Source organism: Tyto alba, unplaced genomic scaffold (assembly GCF_018691265.1).
Source record: "Tyto alba isolate M040663 unplaced genomic scaffold, T.alba_DEE_v4.0 Super-Scaffold_44, whole genome shotgun sequence".
NCBI lineage: Eukaryota > Metazoa > Chordata > Aves > Strigiformes > Tytonidae > Tyto > Tyto alba.
The window spans coordinates 11,945,510-11,957,242 of NW_024881320.1; the positions used below are offsets into that span (position 1 = coordinate 11,945,510).

At 39.6% G+C, this 11,733-nt stretch overlaps 1 protein-coding gene across 1 annotated transcript in view; it reads left to right on the plus strand.

Annotated features, from left to right (window-relative positions):
* Nucleotides 1-10,249, plus strand: part of RSPH14 (radial spoke head 14 homolog) — a 105,272-nt gene extending 95,023 nt beyond the window's left edge. The window contains exons 4-6 of the mRNA XM_033001444.1: nt 7,339-7,564; nt 8,902-9,035; nt 10,008-10,249. Coding sequence (XP_032857335.1) covers nt 7,339-7,564; nt 8,902-9,035; nt 10,008-10,249 — 602 coding nt within the window. The remainder of the gene's footprint in view (nt 1-7,338; nt 7,565-8,901; nt 9,036-10,007) is intronic.
* Nucleotides 10,250-11,733: the final 1,484 nt, after the last annotated feature.

Genomic DNA, 11,733 nt, shown 5'->3' on the forward strand with positions numbered 1-11,733 from the left:
TAAAACTTTACAGGTTTATTAGTGTAAAACATTGTCACGTTCCCCTGAATGATATCTCTCCAAACAGCCAGGCATTTTTAGATACCACAGTAACATGAATAATACCAAGACGTATCCGTGGCTCTGAGGAAGCAGTCTGCTCTCATGGAGCTTCCCACAGCGGAAGCTTCCCTCGCCCGCTGAGCCTCCAGCCTAGCCCACCTCCCTCTTCGTCTCCCCATGGGCCTGCAGTGGGCAGGAGGGTTGGCAGACTGCAGCCCTCCCCTCTCGGCCTGGTACTCTTGCTGGTGAGCTATGGCCCCCAGCTGAGCAACAGCGCCGGGGAACACGGTTGTAAATGGCACTTAATGAGTTCTCAGATGTTAAACTGACCTGAAGAACTACTTTAAATAACTCTGCCTCTTTCCTTCCCATCCACTCCTTTTGCCCTGGCCAGCTAGACAATCATCAGTGTAGGAAATGAGCTGCCTCTCACACATCTTTACAACAGCCTCTGTGACAGAGCAGACTTTCTATATAGGAATCTCTAAAATATACTACAATTTAAGTAATAAACATATGAACATTTCTTAAACTGAAATGTCGCGTTCACCTTACAGTATCAATTTCTCTGTGACTGAAACTAGCTATAGTAATCAATAACACTTTCTATACTCTTGATGTACATGCTTGGTATAAACTATAAAATCCAATGTTTAAGTTAGTGTTTGTGGATGTGCCCGTCCAGGTTCTCTCCTGAACACATTCTGTGTGATGCACACTAAATTCAGTGTTCTCTGGGAATGATGTATTCCACAACAGGTACTTGTGGAGCAGAATGCCAGCAGAGTCTCTTGAGGTTAAGGGCTGCACTGGTCCATTTTAGTCTCATCTTATAACTACATGTCACCATTACTGACCAGCAGAAAAAAAGGACAAATTTAGACTTGGAAAATCTGAAGTGGGGTAGCAGCTCAGTGGCTGAGGCTCAGTTTTTTGGGGAGTTATTATCTCAAGGCTTTCATTTTCTCTACAGTAATTGATCTGAGGACTTTGGCACAAGTAGTACATACGTCAGATTGTTTCCCTTCCTTCATGCATTTTGGCAAAGTCCTCCCTGTAGAGGAAATTAATAAATTTCAGGATGATGTTTCCTTCTTCATCCAAAAGAACAAGAAAAAAAAAAAAAAAACAAACCTCTGGGTTATTTTCTGTCTTTAATTTTTACAATTTTTGAAAAACTTTCTCTGACTAAAGGAAAGGTACTTTGTCAAAGAAATAAAAGCCAAGGAATTTCCTGATCTGTGTGACCAGTATGCATACAAGATCAATTGAATGCACATTATACATACATATGAACATGCATTCACACACTTAAGTGTATCGGATGATGATGAGTGTATCTATATGTTAAGTAAATTACAGATTTAGAAAACTTAAGATTAATTGTATGGGAGATGCAAGCAGCTAGAGTTCTGAAGGACAAAATAAAAACACTGCAGAAGATATAAATGCTGATACTTCAATGTGCAAGCAGACTTGTCAACAGTTAGAGCTAGGAAAAAATATTTATAAATCAGAGTTATTCTGTTACTCCTATTTCACCTTCATTTTGATTGTTTCCTTTCTTGTACATGATAGTGTATGAATACCATTTTATTAAAAGAAGGAAAAGTTGCTTTCATCTTGGAGACTGCCTTCTGATGCCATATGAATGACCAGCAATCCACAGTTCATGGATTATGCACTACTACAAAAGAGATCATATTTCATCATTTCCACCACAGTGTTTTTGGTGTTTTTACACTAAAGAATCTGGCACTGGCCTCAGAAGTAGGGTACTTGTCTTGGTCAATTATTGATCTTACCCTGTAGATAATTCTTGTATAAAAACAGAATCCAAGATGTATTTTTCAAGTTGGAAACTGTCTCTATGTGAAACACAAGTCTACTCTGTCTAATTCATCCCCAGGGTTTCCAGAGATGCTGTGATAAAAGACATTCTGTAGACCAGAATTTTTAAGTTTTTTAGATATTATTCCTCTTTTCCTAGGGCATAAATGATTTAGATGGTTAAACCCTTCACTGTCAAACAGAAGGTCACAGGCAGTCTTATTTAATACCAAAATGACATTTTTAAAAGAAAAAAAAGTTAATCTGTTTCTTGGATTTCTAAATTATAATAGAGAAGCTAATGCAGATCTATTAGTTGTAGTTTCTAACTTAATTATTTTCATCAGTGCTTTGATATTACAGTTTCACACACGCTAAAGCAGAGATTCTGAAAACAAGATATGCAGCAGTCTCTTTCATTCTTTATTGAGGATTAGGAACCTCTTGTTTATCAGACCAATCTTTCCTGTTCCTTGAGAATGCTGGAAACATTCTGGATCTTTAAAGGATCCCCAGAGGCAGCCACATTATGTGCTTCTCCAGTGCAATGCTGACTTTTTAATATTTTTATAACCTTAATTTCTATTATGTCTTTCATTCAGATAACATCCCAAAATCTTTAGTATTGGAAACATTCTCATAGGCAGGTATAGGCAGGTGAGTTCTATTTCACTTAATGTGGTCTACCTTCTGCTGCAAACTTATGGGAAAAAAATTTCAGCCCAGTTTTATAGTAGTATTATATTTAATCTGCTTCCTGACACAGCCTTAATGCTGGAAGCACTGAGACTCAAAATGCTGAATCTTATTGTTAAATTAGCTAGTAGAGGGTTCTCAAAGTGTGCTCTTGTGACTGGTGACTCAGAAATCTTCTCAGGGAGTCTAAAGAATAAAATTATTTTTTTCAATTTAAACAGTAGAGAGCAAGGCGTTATTAAGGAATGTGTGCCAGGGAAGGATCTTCTGTGGTCATCTGGTATAACGCTTCCTTTCTAAGTGACAAGCATTGCGTTTTTAAATTTATATAATATATGCTAGCACTCACTAGTGCAATAAACACTTTGTTACCTCTAAAATGGTGCTAAACTATTGCAGTTCTAGCAAGAGAGCTGCGAGGTGTAGAAATTTTGTCAGGATCATTTGGCTACTCACAGTGAGCTCCCAGCCTGGGATTTCACGGCCTCTGTGTACCGGATGTGTTGATAGCACACCGTGAAGCTAGGCAGCATTTTTCCTTCCGATTGTGTCTGGCTCTGCTTTTCTTTTCCTTGTGTGCCCCTTCCTAAGTGGAAATGCTGTTACTAAGCATTTCAAATAGTTATGTGAACATCGCAGAGAGACATCTGAGGTGTTAACAAAACATTCAGATTATACAGAATCTGTGTTTACATATAACTTTACTATGTTATACTACACTGTACGTCACTTTGTGGCCATGCATGAGGCACATGCTTCAAACAAACATTTAAATGGCTTTGAATTGAAAACTGACAATTGTAAGGAAAAGGATTTGTAATGTGATTTAATTGATTTATGTAATTGAAAACCAAAACAAAACACCACTGTTATGTACTATAAATGACTGCTTTGTCTCCTACAAAATTTAATTTGTTTACATGTCCTACAGCCATACTGAGAGAACAGAATAAATGGCAGCTCCTCTTTGGGCCTATTTGAAAAAAAGAGTCAGAGAAGGGAGGATGAGAGTGGCCAGAGGGTTATGAGAAGGAAGAGATGAGTGCTCAGATAAAAAGCATCCCAAGGGAAGATTACAAGGTCTCAGAAAAACAGATCAATAGTAATGTTAACTGTGCAGCTGCAAATGCAACTATTTGCATTTTGAAAATATTTGTTGTTACTACTTCACTGTACTCAGAGTATCTAGAACTCTCTCTGCAATAGAAAAATCACCTCTGAAAGGGCAATATTTTAATCAAGTGTCAAGATCCTGAGGGTGCCACCGCATTTTTCAGTATAAGACTGCTAGAAACACCAGCTTACCTTCCCCTCCTATCGCTGGCTCAGTAAGATGCAAGGATCTGCTCTAATTTACAACTCTTAAACAATTTTCCACTGATTTTTGTCTCCTCCCTTTTCCCTTCTACCTCCCTAGACCTTTCACCCTTTGGTTCCCTTGGGAAAACCATGACGAATTTCCACCTGGAAATTTCAGTCTCAATGTTAGGTAGTCTCTTGTTGTTGTTGTTGATGCCCTTTCCTCTCCACCCTCTTTCTCTTCACCACATTGAGACTTTTGACAAGGTCAAACAATTCATCTTTGTTTCTGTATTTATATCTGGGAAGCTCCTTTTAGTAGCATGATAGCATTTCAGATAGGACAGTTTGACAAAAACAGTAGATAAGAAAGCTCTTGGTGCAGAGACCTGGTCCGGTAAAATAAAACATACTTTAAAAAAATGAAAACAGCCCAATCGTTCATACAAAATTAGCACCCACTAGCTACATGGGGATTTCCGAGCACAGAATAAATACTGCTTAGTGACTCCACAAAATAAAAGCTATCGTAAACAACACTCTGTACATTATCTTGCCACCTTACTGAAACAGAAAGACATAAAGTGGCTTTGTTGTACATTTTGCACTCAGGACTGCAATGCAATTGTAAAGGCTAGCACCAAAAAAAAAAAAAAGATGTGAAGTGCAAATGCAATGAATGAGGGATAACTGAGGCAAAGAAAGTCAATAAACATTAAATGGAAGGAATAAACTCAAGGGACAATGAAAACAGTCCTGTCTAGTTGAACGTATTGGTTGAATGTATCAAGATAAGTGAAAGACACAGACACAAAGAAGTAAAATCTGAATGCTTATAGTACTGACTAGCAGTATGATGATAAAGTGATCAAGAGAACTGAAATAAGTTAGGAAGGAAGCCCTGAAAAAGAGGGATTTGCAGGAAACTAAAAATGGAAATGAAGATGATGAGTTAAAAAATGGCTATTAAGTATTTGAAAGAGAGTGCAAAAAATAGTAATGGTAGCCTGCCTGGGAAAGAAAAAAGTGTATCTACCAGCACGAGAAAGGTAGACAGAATGCCATGGCAGTAGTTGTTACAGAAAGATGGAAAGTTAAATTAAAGCAAACAATGGCTTCTCTTGGCTCAATCCAGAATGCTGAATACTCAGTGCAAGAACAAGTGTTTGCTTATGAAATGATATGCTGAAATGCTTATGGTGTGACCCTATGCCAAGGAAGATCGGCATCAACCTGAATTAAAGCTACACAAAGGCTCTGGAGGAGCTTGGAGTTTAAACCTCTGCTGTCTGCTACTCTTATTTACATTCACATTCAGTGTGTTATCTTATCTAGAAAGAATGAAATTACTTTAAGGTCAAGTAGTTTAGATGTGGTTTTGGTTCAAAAGTATCACAGATCATCTGGTAAAGCAACTGTACAATAAATAGGTGCTTGCTACAGGGACTGTCAGTTTATAATCTATCACCTCCAATTCATTAATCTTCATTTGAAACTGTACCTCCCAAATTTTGATTTTATACTGATTTGCAGAGCATCCCAGAATTTAGCAGTGTACGTGGTGACTGTGTGGGCAGGCTGGGTATCCCAATTTCATGCACACAGACCACGTAATTTCTTTTCACAAAAATCTTTGGGAGGAGTCTTAAAAGTTGACTTTGCAAAACCTTGTCCTTCATAGGCTGTTTCAAAAGACCATTAGAAAGTGTGGCTAAACCAATCCTGCATATGATTTATAGTCATCTGAGGCTGCTTTAAGCTACTTCCATGGGAGGGGTTTGCTAGTGGGTTCCCTACAGCCTGGGACTCCATGAAGCATGAAGTATTCCCAGCCATAACCTTACTGTTGCCTAACCCATCCATAACCCTTCTATACCTATACCCCACAATCCCAACACTGTAATCCTTGTCAAGGGAGCTAACGCTGAGTGACGGAATCAGCTGTGCAAGTTTTGCCTCTTTCTCAGGGACCCTGAGAGAGTCTTTTGCCAAACCAATAGTGCAGGTTTCCTTTCTCACATCTTTCTGTGGGGACAGTATGAATGGGCTGGAGCTGATCCCTGAGAATTTTCTTCTTTTCATTCCTTAAGGGGACGTAAATATAAGGGTGGGGGTTTTTTACTATGAAATTGCCAAACTCCCCATCTAGTGATATACACAGTTACAGCTTCAAAGGTAACATTTTTTCACTTTCCTTTCCTGCTTTGCCTTTCTGGAACAAGATAAAATCATTTGGTTTAAAACGTTGCTAGCCTTCAAGAGTGAATTGCCTGAATCTGTTTTTCCTTATTATTTGTTTGAATCCTCACAGCAACTGACCCCCAAATGTAGCACAGGTAGTAAAAGCTGCAATAATATCACCCCCAGGTGTTTCTTTGCATTTTCATTACTAAAGTGGATCCTAATAAGTTAGTAACATAAGAAGTTTTTCAGTGTCAGCAAAACCTCAGAAATATGTACAACACAATAACCTCTAGATTAGAATCATGTTTTTCGCCTGATTGTCAAGTTGAGGGATTTCTTCTGTGCACTACCAAGGGCCATTAAAATCTCCTTCCCACTTGTCTTTTTATCCCTGACTATGGAGATTCATTTGCAAATACCTTGATGACTCTTACCCACAAAACTTCCTTATCTAACCATATATGAATCACGTTGAAAGGAGCCACGTTTCTCTTAGCAACCAAAGAATCAGTCTTAGCAACGAGACAGCTGGAGAATTTTGTTTTCACATAGTTATTTGTGGACAGTACGTTCTGCTTTCTGCTTTCCCATGGCATTGCTGTTTTAGTGTTGACTTAGTGAAGTGTAAGAAATGGTACAAATCAGACACTTGCTCATAGCAAAAACATCACTTGCAGGACAAATTATGTTCTTTCTACATTTGATGATATTTCCTTTAGGAGATAGTGCAAGAGTACTGACTGCTGGAAAGCTCAAAATTTAAATTTTCCCCACGACAGAATTACTACAAAGAAATGTGTGAGGAAGCTGACAGTTTCCAAAACCTTGACTTCCCCCACAGAAACCATAATGGAGAATCAAAGTATTAACTCTAAAGGCTCACATCTCAGCCTCTCTTAGCATCTCTTCATGTTGAAAACAGTTAGAAAGGCTGGATATAAGGTGACTTTTTTGTTTGTTTGTTTCTATATTTTCTTAGCAAGAATGATTTGGGAGAAATATTACAGTGGTGGAAACTGGGAACATCAGAGCAATTACCGTTTTGGTTATGACCTGGGTTGATGTCTTTACGGGACTGTTGGAGAAGCTTCCTGAGGAAGCAATGCTAAGACGACATTTATCAACAGAGCAGTGTTGTAGTAGTTTCCATCTCTCAATACCACATCTGTGTAAGGAAATGAGTTACCATATGTATTTTGATCCTATGAAGAAATTCAAAGTACAGGTAGAAATAGTAAACACACTCACCCCTCCTCACCCATGTTCCTTCTCTGTCTCCTCCTGTAGGGGCTGTTGACATACTGCATGCGGGTTTGATTCCCTTACTTGTATTCAAATTGAAGACTGAGTCAGATGAAATCCAGGAGCTAATCCTTGATACACTCTCCAACTCTCTGCGTGTGGATGCTTCTGAAGCTCTAGCAATTGGTGCCGTTACTATGCTGAAGGAAAAGCTCACACACTCATCAGTGGCCATCAGAAGCAAAGCAGCTTGGGTTCTGTTAGAAATTGGGTAAAGGAAAAGAAATCTGTCTATAATACTTAAGCCCAAGATAACTCACTTCATGAGTGAACCAATGTCATTAGTTTACAGTGTGTTCTCCTGCACATTGAAGCTTTCACATTTCACATGTAAAGCAATATCAGCCTGAATGCACACATAAGTAGAAGACTTTTAAAATTCATAACTGCTACAAATCACTCAAGAAAGCAGATGCTGATGAGCAAATGTCATTCCTTCTCCTCTATTTGTCTTCAGTATTGTCAGTGAAATCAGGATTTTCCTGGTAAAGCACTGCTGAGAAAAAATCCTTGCATGAGCAATCATGTGAAAACAAAATTATGACCACTATGGAGGTAGGGAGAAGCTTCCTTACTGTTTTGAGCAAATGCTCTCTCAAAAAAAGTAAAAGTCCTGGGAAACTTTCAATGTGATTAAAGACAGAAATAGTTTTCTGACACAGGCTGCTACATATGTCTGATGGAGCAGAAATAGCAATCTTTATATTAGACTTGTGTATCCAAACACTGGATGAAAGGAACAACTTAAGTCCACTGTCCTGCAATCACAAAATATAATAAAAGTGCTCAACAGATCTAGATTAGAAAGGTCTTCAGATCATGTAATTTACATACCAGTTGGCACAAAACACTTCCTAATGTCCTATAACAAAGCAAGGTTTTATAGGAAAAGAAAGAGTATAGATAAAATGGGTCGTAGAAAGAAAACAGAAATGCAGCTAGAGTATGGACATCAGCTATGTTCTAGGTCCCTGCAGTAGCTGGCCCATGTTAAATATTCCCCACCTTAAAGAGGCTGGAAAAAAAAGAGGGAAAATTGACATAAAGAATTAATTGCAGACTCCTAATTTAGCAGGTTTTAAAATCTGTGTAGGGTTCAGCAACAAGGTTTCTAACTAAATTGCCAGTAGTACCAGCAGCACACTTAGTTCTACATCCTGTTATTTTCTGTTGCCCATCAATCTCCAGTGTATCACAGAAAGTAAAAAAAATCCAAACATCACCTAAGAATAGCCTAAAAAATTGTCAAGCCCACACACATAGGTTAATATGATATCATTAGTATTGTATCGGCAAGTAGATTTAATAGACACCAGGCACAAACAGACATCCCCTTTCTTTTCTTTGTAGCTGGGTAGTGGTGTTTGCCATCTGTCTGACAGTCAGAACATTGTGACTCCAAAGAGAACAGAGAGGAGGGCTGTGTCAGCACTGCTGTCATAAAACGAAGGAGGGCTGCAGGGGTCCAGGCGTGGGGAGAGGCTGCGGGTAGCTCCATGGTTAGCAAATACGGTTCAAGAAAGCATCTTAACCATCTTTTCTGCACAGTGCTCATCCAGAGGGAAAAATCGTGGTATGTGAAGAAGTTATTCCTGTGCTGGTGAGCCTCTTGAAAGATACAGATCCTGAAGTCCAAGCTAGTGCTACAGGAGCACTGATGTTTGCTACTGTTAAACCTCAGGGTGAGAAACAGAGGCAGTTCTGTTGGGATACCTTCCAGAAATCCAATTCTAAGGCATTTTAGTAACAAAACTTTTGCCCCACCCCACCCCCCAAGTCCTCAGTTTCTGATAGCATTAAAGCTTTTCAAGAAATTTTAAGATCAGGACGTTTCTTTAGACCTGTCCTGAGCAACTATTGTTGCTCTCCCATAGCGTCTAGGGGGAACAGTATATTTCACATTTCATTCACCTGAAATAGGTCAAGAAGTTATTTACCTACCCCACCTGCATCATTTCCCTCCAGAGTGGGAACATTTTCCATTCAAGTCCAGACCACACAGAGATCCCCCTACCTGAAGCTACTCTGAATCACCAGTCCTCAACAGAGGAGCACTACTTCTTGGAAACTCGTTTTGTGGTTAGAGGCAGTTTCTCTCTCACAGCTGGGAGGGGAATGAATATTAATAAGGTCTGTAGTCCTCCCAAGTAACTTACATGACACTGAAAATACTAACTGCTAAATTTTCAGTGTGATGAATGAGTAATTAGGCATAAAAGACTCTTAATAACGGCAGTTGTGTTCCAGTCCTCCTCTGCAGCCGTCCCCCTGGCTTCCAAGTAAAACACGGGAGTAGATCTCAGTGTTTGAAGTCTTTAAAAATAAAAGAACGGAGGATGTTCTTAAGGGCATCTAACCCCCCTTCCCCAAAATAGTTTATCCTATCATTCAGTGCCTCGTATATATTCTTAGATAAGTTGTTGCAAACAAATAGTAATGTGCCAGGCAGATAAAGTTAACTAAGATCTTTTTTCTTAAAAATAAAGAGCTGGCAGCTAGCTTTGGTCTTCAAAAGAAAAGCATGTCCTACGTCTTCACACTGTACCCTCTGGGGTGTTCGGAGCTGTAGCTGGGCAGAGAGTAGAAAGTAGCAATTCAAAAGCATGTCGATTATATGTAATGACACATTTTAAAGCCAGTTTATTTGTCTACAGGGAGATTCTCAGCCCTAGCTGCTGAAGCCATTCCACCTTTACTGAAGTTGGTTGCTGAGGAAACCAGCAAAGCCCGTCTGAGTGCAATCAAAACCCTCACCATGCTGGCTGAGCTACCAGAGGGCCGCAAGACACTCCTAGATCATACAGATACATTTCAGCAGTGTCTGAATGATCCCTGTGAGGCCGTGAAAAGAGCTGCCGAAATTGCCATCAGTGTCATCAAATGGAAACCTTTCTGAAGAACGTGGTGCTCCATAGAGATCTATTGCCCTCTGTTGTTGTCTGGCTGTAAAAGTTGCATGACTGTACAAGACCTTCAAAAACAAAACTCTTCCTCAGTTACTCTGGATCAATTCCTCCTGAAAAATCATTTGTCAGCAGTTTCACATAGGTACTGCAGGTCAGAAGCAGAATAACGGGGAAAAAGAAAAGTTAGGAAGTCTAGAATTCTCTACTAGGAGTTATTTCCTGAGTTATCGAGATTTTCATGTGACAGAAGAAACCAATCCTTCCTCTCTTCCTCAGAATGTTCTCTCCTTTCTTTTTTTCTTTTTTTTTTTTGAAAAATCAGCCTATCAAACATTAATCAATAACTAATTACATTAGAAAGAGAGGTTCCTAATTAACCTCTCTAGCAGTCTTGCCTATGCTGAGAAATTGATCTAATGACAGGAACTTACATGAGTTTTGCTGCAAACATTTGTTGAACATGGGTTTAGAACCATTTAGAGCATCATCACAGAAAAAGCAATGTCAATGTCATAGAACGGCTTCCCTGAGCAAATGATGAGACTTTCCCAGCCTAAAATATAACCAACTGCTTATTAGCACAGCTCTAACAAACGGAGCTGCTGACGAGACTTGCCAGCGGCGAGTGTGGAGCTGGCCCCCACTGCCCTGGCCTGAGAGCCCCTCAGCCTAACCCTGTCCCCATGATGAGCTCTGTCCGTGCGACACTCCAACATGCCCAGCTAATGACTTGTCAAGGAGAGTTTTAGGAGCAGCCCTAGCTTTACTTTGCAGCCCCTTTGTAGCCCCTTCTGAGCCCCGCTCTTGCTGTATCTGTCAGCAGCCGCTCCCTCAGCCTTAGCTGCGGCGATTGCTCCTGTGTTTCTAAGCTGATGAGGATTTCAACAGGCAGGTTTTCTCCTTGCATGTGCTTGGACCCAGGCTCAAGGCTGCCAAGTGCAGTTGTCCATGCTTAAGGTAACAGGAAAATAAGTCAGACTTTACTAGGGCAGCCCTTGCTAAAGCTCTGTTGGGGACAGATCTTACTGCCTCTAACAGAAGAGGGGTCTGACCCCTATCTGAAATTGATTATAGTATGGAACAAAAGGGCCTCCATGTTTGTGCTAGTACTTGGTATTTTGTAGTTTTGTAAAGCTGTAATCTATCCTTTGAGTACAAAAATTAATTAAGTTAATGGAAATGGAAGTATTGTGCCAGAAATGAAGCATTTTGCCATTGTGGCTCACTTTTGTGGGAGAAGGAAAGCTGATTCTAATGTTATGGTCTAGTCCAACAGGAGTTGGACAAGATGATCTCTAGAGGTCCCTTCCAGCATTGTGTATTCAATGATTAACAGCTGTCTAAACAGAGAGATGAGGAGATAAGCAGAACAGAGAACTGAAAATGTCAATTCTCTATTTTGGAAAAATGTGGGGTTTATTTTTCTTTAAAAAACTCAAAAGCTTTTTAAAAACACTTTTTACTTCATAGAATT